This window comes from Bidens hawaiensis, unplaced genomic scaffold (assembly GCF_021521415.1).
Source record: "Bidens hawaiensis isolate Kalapana, Puna unplaced genomic scaffold, B.hawaiensis_p1.1 tig00002553_1, whole genome shotgun sequence".
Taxonomy (NCBI): Eukaryota; Viridiplantae; Streptophyta; class Magnoliopsida; order Asterales; family Asteraceae; genus Bidens; species Bidens hawaiensis.
The window spans coordinates 1606664-1623068 of NW_027491139.1; the positions used below are offsets into that span (position 1 = coordinate 1606664).

The following is a 16405-nucleotide window of genomic DNA, read 5'->3' on the forward strand; positions in this document are numbered from 1 at the left end:
TCTATAAAGATTTCAGAGAATTCCAAGACAATTTCTATGTCCTTGAGTCGACACTCATCCGGCTTATTCTCGATGACATGAGCTAAGAGCGCACGGTAGCCTTTTCCCAAGTATTTGCGAACCTTCAAGCAAGTGACCATTCTTAGAGTTGTTCCTTCACCTTGGATGACTAGTGTTTCTCTATATGGAATCTATAACTTCATATGACATTGACTCTACGTGATTTCTAGATGACCAATCTTTACCTTCAATGGGTAGTAGATCTATTTAACACATAACACTACGTCGTAAAATATAACCCCTTATAATATTTAACACGCGATCGTACGAGTGATTTTCCGAAGAAACAAAAAGGAAGGGGACTAATACTCACGATAATATATATCGAGGGACTAAATTGTACAACGGCACAAAATATATATTCATCAAAAGCGGTTATTATTATTATTATTATTATTTTGTACCGTAACTATACCATAAAACATTAAAACCCTTTAAACCCTAATAATCGTATATTCGTACTTCTTCTTCTCCGTTGCTTCTCTCGCCGGCCATCCGCCGTCCGTCCGTCCGTCGAGTTAGGGTTAACCGGAAGCTCTACGTGATTGTCTCAGTAGGTTTCGATATTGTTATCATTATTATTATTTGTCAATTGGAATAAATTAATTTCTTAGTAGAAGCTGAGTAATCTGTTTTAAGTTACACATTGATTTCAACCGAAGTTAGTTAATAACTGGCCTTAATTTAGTTTGAATTTGTAAAATAATAAGGGGCAGATATGAATTTGGATTGTTTGGAACTAATTTGAGCTGAATTTGAAGCTATTGGATTTGGAAAACCCTAGTTTCGAGTTTTTGAAGTATAATTTGAGTATGTGGATGAATTAGGATGCAAATTGGAGGTGAATTTGTAGTCTGGTTCTGATTAGTTTGTAAAAGTGTAATGCCAGAGTTTAGGATTTGTTTTTTTGTTAATGATATGCAAAGTTTATAAAAATTGGTGCTCTTGTTGGTGACAGATATAATGGCGACACAGTCTCATGCTCAGGCGGTTAAGTCGTTGAACAGTGGAGCTGGAAGAAGACGTTTTGTGGTACGTTTTAACTCTGAACTTAATGTTTGATAACAATGTTACACTAGTTATTGGATATTACAGTTGGAACATATTGTTGCCAAACTTAAATGTACCAATGTGACACGTTTACATTGATCTATCCTTACAGTTCAAGACGTTCTCTCAAAGAATTGAAGAAATTGATGTTGATGTTTTTAGAAGTCTTGATCCCCTCAAGCAAGAACCCTCTGAAGGCTCATCTTTTTTTCGGGACTGCCTTGTTGAATGGAGGGTATGTTAGTCTTTTACTCAAGTTTTTAGATCACTTTTGGTATTGAGGGTGTGTTTGGGATTCTTTATTTTCCTCTCCTTATTACTTATCATGGTTGTATAAGTCCTTTTTGTGTTAATAAAGTGTTTGGAAAGACAAAAGGTCTTTTCCATTTCTTCTTATCAACAAGGCAAAAATAAGGGTTTTCAATAAGTTGGAGTTTGCTAACTTATCTCCTTATAGGATTAGAATACCCATTACACCCTTCCAAGTTTCATTTCACCCATTGCTAACTTATGTCCTTTTTGGTCATTTAAATCAATAAGTTAAACCAAATACTTTTTAAAAAATAACTTATTCTCTTATGTTAATCCAAACACTTTTTTGGAAACTTCTTATTAAAAAGTCATAAGACCTTTTTAACTTATCACAAAAAGGTCTTTTTACCTAAAATAAGGAATCCCAAACACCCCCTGAATTTGGTCTATAAGTTAATGTTTAAATTATTTGACACTTAGCCACTTACATTGGAGGGTACACGTCATGTTGACGTTACAAGTTGTGTATTATGCTTTGGAATCTTATACTAAAAGAGAATATTAACCTTTTACTATGCATCCAGGAGCTTAACACCGCTGAGGATTTTATATCGTTTTATGAGGAAATGCTGCCGTTGGTACAAACATTACCACAGATTATCCTACAAAAGAAGATTATACTTTCAAATCTTCTTTCTAGGTTGGATATGAAAGGGAGATTATCACTTGAACCTATTTTAAGGTATTATATCATTATTACTTTTATCTGGTTTGCATCTCTGTTCTTATATTGCATTGCTGCTACAAATAAGTGTAAATATAAATGCAACTGCACCACGTCCCAGTAACAATGAAAGCTCTACACCACTGTAACCGAACAGCCCAACCTATGTTTCTTGGTTTTTCCATTTGGCTTTTTTGAAAAAAAACCACACCTACTTTTTTTCTATCTCTGCATAGCTTACATTTGATAATCATAACTGTTTACGTGCAGGTTAATAGCAGCGCTATCTAGAGATATATTGGAGGACTTTATACCGTGAGTTTATAACGTTTTAACACCCAACTTTCTTTTATTGTTTTTATCGGGAAACCAACTACATTAGTATTTTTTCCGCCTTATACTTACTCTCTCATCTTGATTTTTTGCAGCTTTTTGCAGGCGGTTGCAGATTCCATGGTTTTGCTTCTCAGTAGTGGCGCTGACAGGGAGTCGGATATAATTGAGCAGGTCTAATAAACAGTAGTTGTTAGTTTTTTCTATTTCATACCCATATGTCTAATAACCAAAAATCTCAAAAGTTTTTATATGTGCAGATTTTTACATCCTGGTCATGCATTCTGATGTATCTACAGAAATATTTAACGAGAGATGTTGCCTATGTCCTGAAGTAAGTAACATGCATTTTGGCTGACTTTTTTTGGTGCAGTTTCATTTTTAATGTTGACCTAATCTGCGTATTAGCATTTCATGTTGAAAGTTTTCTCATTTTATTGCTCATTTTAATTTCTATTTTTATTTTTTAGAGTTACAATAAAGTTAAGGTTCTACCCGAAAGATTACATTCAGGAGTTTATGGCTGAGTCTGTTTCCTTCTTGTTGAGGAATGCACCTACGGACCAGATTAATAAAGGTACATTATAGATATGTAATATGGAACACGCCAAAGTTAATTTTGATTACTAATGTTTATCAAGTGTATCTTACTGTGATACTCTTGTGTGAATGCTGAATGGTAACTCAACCGGTGACATTTTTCACTTTCTTTGTTTGCTTTACTCAAAAAATAGTTTATGTTTTATAATTGGTTTACTTTATTGTTTGATCAATTGTACCTTTTAATTGAATGTTGCTTTTTATGGTATTTTTTACTTTACTTAAAACATTTTTGTGTTTTTTTTAAGTTATAAATGCTGTTAACATTAGTTAATTAAAATTTAAAATATTCAAATGTGTTTTTTGTAAGTTATAAATGCTTGTTAACATTTTTTAATTTAAATTTAATATATTAAAATATTAATTACACTGTTGGCTGTCTTTTTTCCTTCTGATTTTATACTAGAGCAAAATACGTTTTTAACTTCTAATTGGTGGTCACTTTTAGTTTATTGTGGTTTTTTAGGGTGTGGTTTATTGGAATTTTAATTGGTTTGTAAAGTTTATTTTATTGTAATGTTCTTATCTTTATATCTATTAGACTTCCATAATCAATTTCTTCAATGAAACCACAATGATTTTGAACACACTATTAGTTAATTGTTGTCAACACGTACATATATAATTTTGAACTTCAAAACTTACAGGTGTCAAGAAAGTAATGTCTGAAATAGTCACGGAACCTTCGGTAACTAGAAAATCTGGAGTGAGTGCTTTGTTATTTTATGTTATGAAAGGATTTTCATCGAAATTACACTCGAGAGCTGAGCAAGTGCTTAAGTTATTACTTGACAATGAAGTTATTGCAAATGGTGACAAAGACCCTGAAGGCAACTTCTTTTACCTAATTTATTTTGTGATCATTTTGGAAGCTTGTAGAACGTTCTTAACCATCTATCTGTCTGTTACAGGCTCGAATCCAGTTGTTGAAGTTGTGACCACAGTTTTTCAACGGTTATGTGAAGAGCTGCAGTCCTCGGAGTTGAAATTGTTGTTGCAACGTGAACAAAAGGAAATATATGAAGCTGTTTCTAATGGACACTCTCCCCATCTTACTTATCTTCTGTCCCTGTTTATTTCCACTCTGAAAACTGATAACATGCACAGGATAATAGGTAACATAAATCTTCTTTTTGTTATTATCATCTTTGTTGTAGCCTAATTACCTGTGTGTCATACTTGCAGCATAAGGTAAATAATCGTGTAGTAATAAAATATGGATAGGATTTATAACAATTCTTCTTAAAATTATATTTAGAAGTTATAAAACTTGTGTAGGTGCTAATTTCATTAGTTGATAATATAAGGTTAGTGTATTAAAAGTTTTGTTTTTTTATTATTCTTTTATGATTAGATATAAAAAAAATTAAATGCTAATAGTTAGCTAATTTTGAGTTAATACAAGGTATTGGTATTGAAGATAATTTTTAAATGATGCAACTTGTTTAACGAAATATTTCTTTTTGTTTTGTATATACGTGTGTGTGTGTATATATAAATAAAACATTAATACTTTTAAGTATTAAAGGGAAAATACCATAAGAAACCAACATACTTATTCTTTTTTCCCATAAAAGCCCCTCAACAATTTTTTTACACGTTAAATTCTTTGTATGTGTTAATTTGAACACGTTTGTGAATTTATTTTAAACAACTAACCACTAATTTCATATAAATCAAAGAGATCATCTTTAAATTACAAATGATAGGATGCAAGTATTTTTACAATATTGAGATTCCTTGTTTGATTTAGAAGTTTGGTATAAATACTGTGAATCACAGTTACGATTCTTACATCAATTTTATATTTCTACAATTTTATTTATCGATCTCGCATAATAATTCTTTTCATAGGATAATAGATTTGACCATGCTTAATTGATTGATGTGTGAGATCTAGTCCAAGGATTACATCATCATTAATTATATATATAGGGTTTCATATTCCATTAACATATATATGAATCTTACTGCTGCAGAGTTTGAACAAGTGTTTGAGCTGGTTAAGTTGCTTATCGAGGCGTTTATCAAACCTTCTAGCAAGCAGAGCATTGGGGAACAATCATCTGAGGTTATTGATAAAGTTTTGCAATTGATGCTTTGCATTGTTGATGGTCTTTATAGTTGCACGAATGTTGGAGCTCTTGCTGTAGTGTCGATGCAATGGGTTCCTGTATTTGAGATGAGGAATGAGAGGTATTTGGCTTTGTTATGTGAATCTGTTATATATATTTCTACCACTTGAATGGTTTTAACTTTGAATTTTACTGGTTGCAGTTTTATGAAATTTATTAAGGAATTATTATCCAGGGACACTTCCATAGTCCAGATTTTCAGAACCAGTATTACAAGGTAATAATGACATGGTTCTGCTGTCTTAACGGATTCTTGATATTATTTTACCTTGATTGATTGTTTGAATTAACTTTTAACATTTATAAATTTTCAGCGCGCTGACTGATTTGACAATGACTTTGGAGGATGAAGCTATGTATCTTCTTGTGAAGTTCTTCGAGAAACTACAATCTTTAAGTTTCTGTCTATTGGAAGGGAAATCCAAACAGGGGATGTCAAAAGTTTGCAACTTTCTCCAAGAAAACATTACTAGCTGGATTGAGAAGATTAATGATGCTGTACATAAGCATTCAACATGCGTGGAGTTTAAGGATACAGATCTAGCTCATATTTGGGGAACTATTAGCTGCTATTCATACATGACAGACTTCGAAGCTAATCCTCATGTACGTATGGAGTTTGTAGAAGCTCTTGACCGCCTTTTGATGGTCAACTCCGATATGATACTTTCAGCAACAATTGCAGCGTTGCCTAGAAGGGTTTGGGAAAGCCTCATTGGAGCTGGTTTGGCTTCTTATCAGAGATTGAACTCCAGCCAGACAGCTAAGCGTGATGAATTACCAGTGGATAAATTCTTGTATTTTGCTAAAAGATACAAGTGTTCTGTTCATATATTATCTGCAGTTGCTGATTTCTTGGATTCCTTTGACTTGTATGTTTTCAACTCTTTACCATTTTGGGTTCGTGCTGTAACTTCTGTGCTCTTATTTTGATTTCTTTTGATTGGTCAATGCAGGTCCACCACACAAGCAGATGGCATACATAAAAAGTATCCTACAGAGTTAGAGACAGGAAAAACCATTGACGCGTTTAATATTTTTTCTGAAAACTTATGCCATGCTGACAAACAGATTCGTCTTCTCACTCTACGAATTTTATGCCACTATGAGTCTTTAAATTCTGAGAACGATATGATAATTGATGATCACGGTGATAATGTGCGTACCCTTATCTTGCTTTAACCATATTATAATGAACAAGTTTCATTTTGGTTAATTTTTTGTTTTTCAATTACCCTCCTATTTCAGGTTCTCCATTCATTGCTTGCCATTGAAGCAACGTCTCTTTCTATAGCCACCAGCAGGAAAGTTGTTCAAATGTTATCAAAGATACAAATGGATATCTCAGCTAAAAGAATCCGTGACGCTTACATACCCCTTGTTTTTAATGCTGTTATTGGCGTATTTTATAACCGATTTAGTTATTTATGGAATCCAGCTATGGAATGCTTTGGTGTTATGGTTAATGATTATCATTTACTAGTGTGGGAAATGTGCATGAAGTTTTTAGATAAGTGTGTGTCTGACTTTGCTTCACATCGAGAACATTCTGATCAAGGAAACAGTGAATTTCATGGCAGTCAAGATGGTATGGCTTTTAGTTTCTCTTTTATTTGTTGTATTAATTCAGGTACAAAACAAGATTTTTGATACCTTGTATGTTAATTTCAGATTTGCTTGGTTGTTTTAACCAATTTGTTGGCTCTTCATGTGATGACATTCCAACCCCTACTGTTTTATCACTGCTGATCAAGTCATTACAAAAAGTATCAACTTTTGTGGAATCACGGTCTCGGCAAATTATACCTCTGTTTTTAAAGTTTTTGGGTTATGAGGTTGCTGATCTTTCAAGGTAAATCTTTTTGATTTATTACTTCGCTTTCTGGTGCTGATAGCGTTAATGATATACTAATACACCCGTTATTTTGTTTGTGATGTTACAGTGTGAGATCATTTAATTTGAAAGCTTGTAAAGGGAAAGTATGGAAGGATGTTCTTGGAGATTGGCTAAACTTGCTGAAGCTGATGCGCAATTCAAAGGCCTTCTATCTGAGTCAGTTTCTGAAGGAGGTTTTACAATACAGGTAGTAATAGAAGCTAAGGATATGTAGTATTTTATTATAATATGATGGTTTAAAGCTATTAGATTAAAGTGTTAAATGTGTTTTTAGGCTGATTGATGAGAATGATTCTGAGGCGCAGTTGAAGGTTCTTGATTGTCTGTTGAATTGGAAAGATGAGTTTCTAGTCCCATATGCTCAGAATCTGAGAAATTTGGTCAGCCCCAAGACCCTAAGGGACGAACTTACAAGATGGAGTTTATCTAGGGATTCTCATTTAGTTAGTGAACAACACCGAGACAGCCTTGTGCCACTTGTCATTCGGCTTCTTGTCCCCAAAGTTAGGAATTTGAAAACACTTGCTTCTCGAAAGGTTTGTTTTGTCCACCAATTTAACGGGAGAATAACCTTTTTCATAACTCCACTCTATATGAAAACTACTTTACATGCAAGCTAAGTATCTATCTGGTATCGTTTAAACAAACTGTGGCCAAAAACTTACCAAATGATAAAAAAGACTAATTTAAACCTTTTAAGTCGTTGTCACCTTACCTAATGTATTTCTGTGTTCTCAAAAGTTTTAAGGGGAGTTTTGCCAGTCGTCCAGATTTGGCTCATTTTTGGTGTAAATGAAACGAGATACGTTCTTGATTGGCTTTTATAGTTGTTTCATCATATGAGTGATTTGGTGAAAAAAGTTGTGTAAAAGTGTTGCCTTTTGCATCAATTTTATAATTTCCTTATTGTTCTTTAGAACCACACATAACTAGTGTTACTGTTTTTTTCAGGCTGCAAGCGTGCATCACAGGAAAGCAATTATTGCATTCTTAGCTGAGCTTGATATCAATGAGCTCCCTCTGTTTTTTGCTTTATTAATAAAGCCGTTACAAATTGGTTCAACGGGTGTCGATGATGTGAGCGAGTTGATTTGGAGTTCACCTAAAACTCCTGCTAGTTTTGATTCTTCAGCTGTTTTGAGACATTTTACCATGGATAACATCAAGTCATTATCTTCAAAGAAAATCTATGGGTTTCTACATGTGACAGAAGACATTCTTGGAGTTTTTGACGAGTCACGCATTAAACCTGTTCTTGATACATTAATGGGAAGTATTGTTCGCATATTAGCTAGCTGTGCATCAAGTAATGATGAAGAAGATGATGTGGCAGATAAACAATCCATGGTAATATTGTTGTGTGTGTAGATTTTTTTATCCATCATACAGTTTCGACCCCTTTACTTATAAAACTATATATATGTAAAACACTTCATAGTTTGTATACATATCTTGTAGTGTTACTTGTTACATATCCTGATAGCTGTTTGTTTTTGAGTTGCAGGCAAGCTTGCCTCCAAAACAGTTAAAAGATTTGAGATCTTTATGTCTAAAAATTATATCTTTGGTTCTGAGTAAATTCGAGGATCATGATTTCAGTGTGGATTTCTGGGACATCTTTTTTTCAGCGTTAAAACCATTAATTGATGGTTTCAAGCAAGAAGGTGCCAGCAGTGAGAAGCCAAGCTCATTGTTTGTTTGTTTCCTTGCTATGAGTAAAAGCCACAAACTTGTCTCCCAATTTCACAGGGCGAATAATCTTGTTCCAGATATATTCTCGATATTAACAGTCGCAACAGCTTCGGAAGCCATTATATCATGTGTTCTTAGATTCATCGAGAATCTTCTTAATCTTGACATGGAGGTGTCAAATCATGATTCTAATGTCAAAGGAATTCTACTTCCTAATATCGATACCCTTGTCTGCTGCTTGCATCACCTATTTACAAGCAAAAATACCAGCAGGTATTTATTTATTTGTAAAAGTTTTGGACATATATACCCCTTTTCCAAGGTTCAAAATTTATTGTGTGAATTGCTCATATAGGAAATCTCTCAAACCTTCTGGAGGGAAAGAGCTTAACATTTTTAAATTATTCCCAAAGTATATTGAAGACCCGTCACTCGGGAACAAATTTGTTGACATTTTGCTTCCGTCTCTAACCAAGAAACCTCACGATTGGGGTTAGTATATTGTTTTTCTGTTGGCGTTGTTGTAATATGCCCTTTGTATAACTATATGATTTGCATATAACCTATCATGTTTTACACAGATTCGTGTATCGAGACTTTGCATGTTATTCAGAACATGGTACCAAAGTCGGGAAGTGAAGGCAGTTTAAGAATGTTGAATGCTATCTCTCCACTTCTTATTCATGCCACCTTAGATGCCCGGTTGGCGATTTGTGGCATCTTTGATCTCCTTGCTGAAAGTGACCCTTCCTTGGTCCACTTGGTAATACTGATCTTTAAGCTTTGATCATATTACTACTTTTTTTAAGAAAATCTTAACATTTTGACTTTTATATATTTATTCATAAGCATGGTTTTTTTGCAGGCGAAACTTCTACGAGAATTAAATGCTACATCTACCATGGAGATAGACGTTCTTGATTATGATGTCATAATTGGTGCTTATGAGAAAATAAATATGGATTTCTTCTGCAGTGTAGGACAGGAGCAAACATTAATCGTCTTGTCACATTGTGTACATGACATGTCATCCAATGACTTAGTTTTGAGGAACAGTGCATATAGACTTATGCTTCTGTTTCTTGAATTCTGTCAAAAGATCATTTCTGGTGATATGAAATCGAGTGTCGGTTGTTGGACTGAATCATCCATTCAGAATACAATAAACAACTTCTTTTTAAAGTACATGGGGGGTGCTATGAACAGTGGAACTTCTGTTATTAAGGTGACAATTCAGTTTATTGTTTTTATTTTGCCATTAATACATGTTTCTGGAAGATATATGATTTATTTTCTTAAGTTAATTTTGTAGGTTTGGTTGGATTTACTACGGGAGATGGTGGTGAGGCTTCCTAATGTGTGTAAACTTGAATCATATGGTGCCCTCTGCCATGTAGATGCAGAACAGGATTTCTTTACCAATATTGTTCACCTACAGGTTCACTTGTTGATACATAATTACATAACTTATCGTTTATTCCTTTATTTTGTTGCTGATAGAAAACATAAGAGTTTTACGTTTTGTTTATATTTGGCTTTCGTGAGTACAGAAGTATAGGAGAGCGAGGGCATTGATGCGCTTCTGCAGTGTTGTCCATGATCACCAATTATCAGAGGTAATTTTTTATTTGGTCAATGATGAATGGGGTCAATATAGCCACGTTAGAAAGAAAACAAGTCAAAATGGTTAAGTGGGCGTATTTTTAATCTCAAATCTTTATATTTTTTCAATCATGTACAAATTAATGTTCCCATCTTACTGAAACCTTTAAAGGTAAGCTTTCAAAATGTGAACAGATAAAATTTGAAGAGCATGTCTTTTTTTCACAAAATAGAACTAAGAGTAAATATGTATGTTGTAATAACTAAAATAATAAAAATATGTTTTTTTTAGGAGAAAGTTTGCAAAATTTGCAAGGTCAAGTAACATTGCTGAATTTTTAAATAATTTGACTAAATAAAATAAAATAAATAGTGATCATTAACGCTATCTACTAACTCTTGGTGAAATATAATAAGAGATGTGGACAAAAGGTATTTTTCGGGTTCCAAACTGTATAGACCCATACCAAATGACATTTTGACCTTCTACTTACCCTTGCTGTTATATTGACCGTTCAGGTTATTACAAATAAAGTGTTTCTCCCGCTGTTTTTCAATATGCTGCTTGAAGTGAAAGATGGAAAAGGAGAGCATCTTAGAAACGCTTGCATTGAAGCCATTGCGTCTATTTCTGGTTCTATGAGTTGGAAACAATATTATGCACTCTTGAACAAATGCTTCAAAGAAGTCAAACTTAGACCCGACAAACAAAAGTTCTTTTTGAGACTCATTTCCACGATTCTTGACCACTTCCAATTTAAAGAAGTCAAAGTTGAAAATCCAACCGTCTTGGTCAAATGTACAACAACAGATAAATATTCTGATATACAAACTTCTCTTCACAAAAGCATCCTGCCAAAAGTACAAAAGTTGTTGAGTCTGGATACCGATAATGTCAACGTGAACGTGAGCCTTGTTGCACTCAAGTTGCTAAAATTACTTCCTGGAAACGTGCTAGAGCTTCAACTTCCAACTATAATTCACCGCGTTTCAAACTTTTTGAAAAATCGTCTCGATAGTGTTCGTGATGAAGCACGGTCTGCTCTTGTTGCTTGTTTGAAAGAATTAGGGTTTGAATATTTCCAGTTTATTCTCAAAGTGTTGAGATCGACTTTAAAAAGAGGATTTGAGCTTCACGTGCTTGGATATACAGTCAATTTTATTCTAACAAAGTGTTTGTTGGGTACCGGTTCTGGGAAGTTGGATTATTGTTTAGAAGATATTCTCTCTGTAGTGGAAAATGATGTTCTTGGTGATGTTTCTGAAGAAAAAGAAGTTGATAAAATTGCTTCAAAAATGAAGGAGACCCGAAAAACTAAATCATTTGAGACCTTTCAGTTAGTTGCTGAAAACGTCACGTTTAAAACCCACGCCTCGAAGCTAATGTCATTCATTACACGTCATCTGCAGAAACAGTTAACCCCAAAGTTGAAATCAAAGTTACAAACTATGTTACATCATATGACTTTGGGTATCGACCGTAACCCAACCGCAAGCCAGCAAGATATTCTTATTTTCATCTATGGCCTCATTGAAGATGGTTTGAACGGAAATGGTGATGCCAGCATTACAGGAAGTCATTCTCGCTCACATTGTTCACATCTAATTACAGTATTTGCTCTTGGAGTTTTGCATAGCCGAATAAAGAAAATGAAAATTAAACAAAACCAAGAGCAAGCAATGTCATACTTGGACCCTTTTGTTGGATTATTATGTGGTTGCTTGAGCTCCAAGTTTGAAGACACCATATCTTCATCTCTTACGTGTCTTTCACTTCTTGTGCAAATTCCATTACCGTCCCTGAAGTCTCAAGCGGATAATATTAAAACTGCACTCTTTGTTATCCTACATGGTTCAGTTAATGCAAGCACTCCCTTGGCTGAATCTTCTATTCGGTTATTAACGGTTCTTTTAAAAAGCACAAGTATTACACTTTCATCTGATCAAATGCATATGCTTCTACAGTTCCCGCTTTTTGTTGATCTTGAAAGAAACCCGACTTTTATTGCACTTTCTTTGTTGAAAGCAATCGTGAGCCGTAAAGTTGTGGTTCCCGAGATTTATGATCTTGCTAAAATAGTTGCAGAGTTAATGGTAACAAGTCAAGTGGAAGGAGTACGCAATAAATGCAGTAGGATATTTTTACAGTTTTTGCTCGATTATTCCATCTCACAAAAACGGTTGCAACAGCATCTTGATTTCTTGCTTGCCAATCTAAGGTAACAATTGGTCCTGTAAATGCTAGTTTTTTGTGTTAAGCTTTATTATTTCGGGTAATACCTTACAAAATCAACTCAGTTTCTGATTTTGCAAGAAAGTCCTTCAACTGAAATGCTCATATATTATGTGCTGCATTAACATGTCAGTTATTGGTAATTGCTTGTTACTTGCAAAGTCAGCACCTGTGAAATAATTGATAAATGTTGGTTATTTATAGGGGTGTGCATGGGTCGTTTTGGGGCTCAAACCGAATCTAAAAACTGAAGTGTTGTTTTTTGAGTGTTTGAAAACTGTTCGGTTTTGGCTTTTTCCGGTTTTCAGTTTAAAGTTTGTTTGTTTCTGTTTTTTCACTTGGTCTTGAAATTCTTGGGTTGATAAAAGAAAATTGGCTCAAAATAACGAATTTGGGCTTAAATCTTTCTGTTGGTTAATAATAATAAAATTGGGCTAAATTATTTGGGATACACTATTTATTAAATTCTTATAAAATACTTGAAATTCAAAATTAAAAATGAAAACTTGCATTTTTGGTTTGGTTCGTTTTTTCGGTTTTTATTACATGCACAACCGAAACGAACTGAAAAGTTAAGTTTTTACGAAAACATTAAACCAAATCGCCAGTTCATGTTTCGGCTTAGTTATTTTGTTCTGTTTTTTTCAGTTTCATGCACACCCCTAGTTATTTGCACATAGGCTTGCACAGTCAGCATGTGCATGTGTACAGTTGATTAAAGAGTATGTGCGCCATTCCATGTTAACTCTTGTTGATGTGGATAAGTTTGCATCCTGAGAGTTGGTTTGTTAGGGTTAGGAAAAGAGCTTACATGGCATCCATGTCGGTAAAAAAGCCATTTTTTGTTGCATACCGTTGTTAGGGTTAGGAAAAGAGCTTCCATGGCATCCATGTAAGTAAAAAAGCCGTTTCTTTACTAAAATGATAAATTATATTTGTTGTAGATATGAGCACCCTACTGGAAGAGTAGCAGCGGTTGATATGCTTGGTGTTATTATTCAAAAGTTTCCACCCCAAGTTGTGGATGAGCAATCACAAACTGTATTCCTCCAACTGGTTGTTTGTTTAGCAAATGATTCCGAGAAAAAAGTCAAAACTTCTACTGTGAAAGCTTTAAAGATTCTGATTGGTCGTGTGGGGTCACAAAGTCTCCACTCTATTTTAGAGTACACAATGTCTTGGTATTCTGGAGAGAAACAGGGTTTATGGAGTGCTGCAGCACATGTATGATTATTAATTTATTTGATTATTATTTAAATTGTTGTGAATAATTTATTTGATGGTTACAAAATATCTTATACAGGTATTAGCACTGTCAGCAGAAGTAATGAAGAAAGGTTTTGCAAAGCATATAGATGCTGTTTTTCCTGTAATGAGACGCATACTTTTATCTGCGGTCAACATTTTCAAAAATGGTCAAACGGATCTTTCTGGTGAAATAGCAATTCCTTTATGGAAGGAAGCTTATTATTCACTGGTTCTTTTTGAGAAGATGTTGCTTGAATTTCCTGATTTGTTATTTGGAGAACATTATGAGGTACTTTATACATTTACTTATGCACTCGATTTGTGTTTAGTTGCATTGCAAGTTTGGTCCCCATATTTAAAAAATTGCAAACATAGGGGGTGTTTTGGATTCCTTATTTTACTAACTTTTCATTATGTTAATAAGTTACAAAAGTGTAACTTATGGAACTTTTCCTCTCACAATATAAGCAATCCCAAACACCTTATTACTTCTCAAAAAGTTTATAAGTTACAAGTTGGTGAAAATAAGCAATCCCAAACACCCCCTTAGTTCAGACATTTGTGAGAGGATTGCAAGTTTAGTCTCCACCGTTAATTCCAGATAGCTTTTAACGGAAAACTGATGTCATGTGCCATTCATGTGAGGATAATAGTGTTTTTTTCAAATTCAGAATCCTAATAAAATTCTCTTTTAAACTCTAGAATTCCTAAGATCGACTTCATCACCTTCGTCAGTGCAGAATCGAAGGTTCAGTACTTCAGTGCATAATCGAGGTGATGAAGTCGACGTGAGTATTTTATTAAGGTTTGATGCTTGACATCACTTTTCCGTTAAAAACGAATGGTGGGAACTAAATGTCTAACCCTCTCACAAGTGTTTAGACTAAGTTTGCAGTATATAAAACCTGGGGACCGCACTTGCAAAATGGTTAAACCACAGGGACCGTTTGTGAAATTTTCTCTGTTTTATATTTTCATTTTGTTTACAGGACATGTGGGAAATAATTTCTGAATTCTTGCTGCATCCACATATTTGGTTGCGAAACATTTCAAACCGTCTTATAGAGTTGTACTTCAAAAATTCAAAGACAGCTGCGGGCAGTTTCTTGCTGAGACCAAGCAGACTGTTTTTTCTAGCAGCTTCTTTCTGTTCTCAGTTGACAGCATCATTAACTGGAGATGAAAGCAAGCGTCTTATCGAAAATATTGTATTTGCAATTTTTCGGTTACATTCAATGTTAGGGCAACAAAATGAACCTCAGGTTTTCTGGTCAACCCTAGAACAAAAAGATGAAGAGATTCTTTTGAGAGGTTTTGTGATTCTTGATTCAAGGAAAGGAAGAAGTATGTTTGCATCTCTTGCATCGGGGCTTAATGGTCATGTTGACATTGAAAGCTGTGAGAAGCATTGGTATTTGCTAATTTCTTCTTTGATTAAAACAATGGGGAAGATTGCACTTGATGTGGTGGAAGATGATCAGGTTTGTAATTGTATATGCTTTTTTATAGATTGCATTGCACTTTTTTATATTTTATATATTGCTTGAGCTCAATAGGTGAAGCTCGTGCTTAAGATCCCTTTTTATACAACCCAAGTTAACCTCTTATGACCCGTTTGAATTGTTTGACCCATCAGCCTTGTCTTCTCTGGGGGTTTATATTGCTGACAGTTGTTTGTAAACTATTGCAGATGGAAGTCGTCTTTAATATATTTAAAGAAATATCACCAGAAATCCTTGATAAAAATGAAGTTATGGAAAAGGTTGACCAGAAAGACGGTCAAACTCTTGTTTATCATATTCTGCTTCCTTTATACAAAATCTGTGAGGGATTTACTGGGAAAGTTCTCTCCGGTAAGTTCTCAGCATCTAATATAATCAGATTCCGCTTTTATATTTTTAGTTTTTTTTTTTTCTCTTCCTTTACCCTTACGAGTGTTGCATTCGTTTGTGTTCAGATAAAGCGAAGCAACATGCAGAAATGGTGCGTGATAGCATCAAAAAGGACGTAATCGGGGATCTGAAGTATGTTCAAGTTTGTCATTTGATTGGTAAAAATCTAAAGGCGAAAAGAGAGAAAAGGAAACAAGGGGTAAAGATAATGGCGGTTGTGAATCCAGAGAGAAATGCAAAGAGAAAGCTTAGAATTGCTGAAAAACATAAAATGAACAAAAAGAGGAAAATAATGTCTATGAAGTTTGGAAGAAGATGGTAGGTAGATATGACCTATTTATCACCCAATTTTGTTAGTGTAACAAATTGTTTTATTGCATATCAACATATGAATATTGTAAAAATTATTATTATTATAATATTTGCTCTTAGTTATATTAAGTTTACTAATATCATTCAGTTGACAAAGTTTAAGTTGGTGCGTTTGGTTCGTTTGTAATTAACTTTTGATATGAAATTGTGACGATTATCTAAAGATGAGCTCGTTACCGACCAGTGCCGATCCCGAACAATCCCAAGTTTTTCAAATACTTGTCACAGGCAAAAGTTTGGTAAATACCGGTACCAATCCTGAATGTTCCGATCCTGTTTTTTTTTAAAACTTGGTACCGGTAATGGTTTGAGTAC

General features: G+C 34.1%; 1 protein-coding gene across 1 annotated transcript; it reads left to right on the forward strand.

Annotated features, from left to right (window-relative positions):
- The first annotated feature begins 466 nt into the window (after positions 1 to 466).
- Positions 467 to 16051, forward strand: LOC143620358 (uncharacterized). Its single transcript, XM_077092064.1, has 30 exons — positions 467 to 613; positions 1019 to 1092; positions 1223 to 1345; positions 1947 to 2104; positions 2357 to 2401; positions 2515 to 2593; positions 2680 to 2753; positions 2890 to 2996; positions 3667 to 4134; positions 4999 to 5215; positions 5297 to 5371; positions 5469 to 6026; positions 6111 to 6312; positions 6403 to 6742; positions 6826 to 7006; positions 7098 to 7238; positions 7326 to 7587; positions 8003 to 8398; positions 8556 to 9016; positions 9099 to 9235; positions 9325 to 9506; positions 9609 to 9968; positions 10056 to 10181; positions 10294 to 10359; positions 10865 to 12564; positions 13523 to 13802; positions 13882 to 14115; positions 14816 to 15307; positions 15517 to 15679; positions 15784 to 16051. The coding sequence occupies exons 2-30, from the start codon at positions 1024 to 1026 to the stop codon at positions 16038 to 16040; spliced, it is 7953 nt and encodes a 2650-aa protein (XP_076948179.1). The 5' UTR covers positions 467 to 613; positions 1019 to 1023; the 3' UTR covers positions 16041 to 16051.
- Positions 16052 to 16405: the final 354 nt, after the last annotated feature.

Bases quoted from the DNA above. Each gene is read 5' to 3' on its own strand.
- LOC143620358 (XM_077092064.1), top strand. From the start codon at position 1,024: ATGGCGACACAGTCTCATGCTCAGGCGGTTAAGTCGTTGAACAGTGGA. The intron at 9,017-9,098 runs GTATTTATTTAT...TTGCTCATATAG, and splicing joins ACAAGCAAAAATACCAGCAG to GAAATCTCTCAAACCTTCTG. The intron at 9,236-9,324 runs GTTAGTATATTG...TGTTTTACACAG, and splicing joins CAAGAAACCTCACGATTGGG to ATTCGTGTATCGAGACTTTG.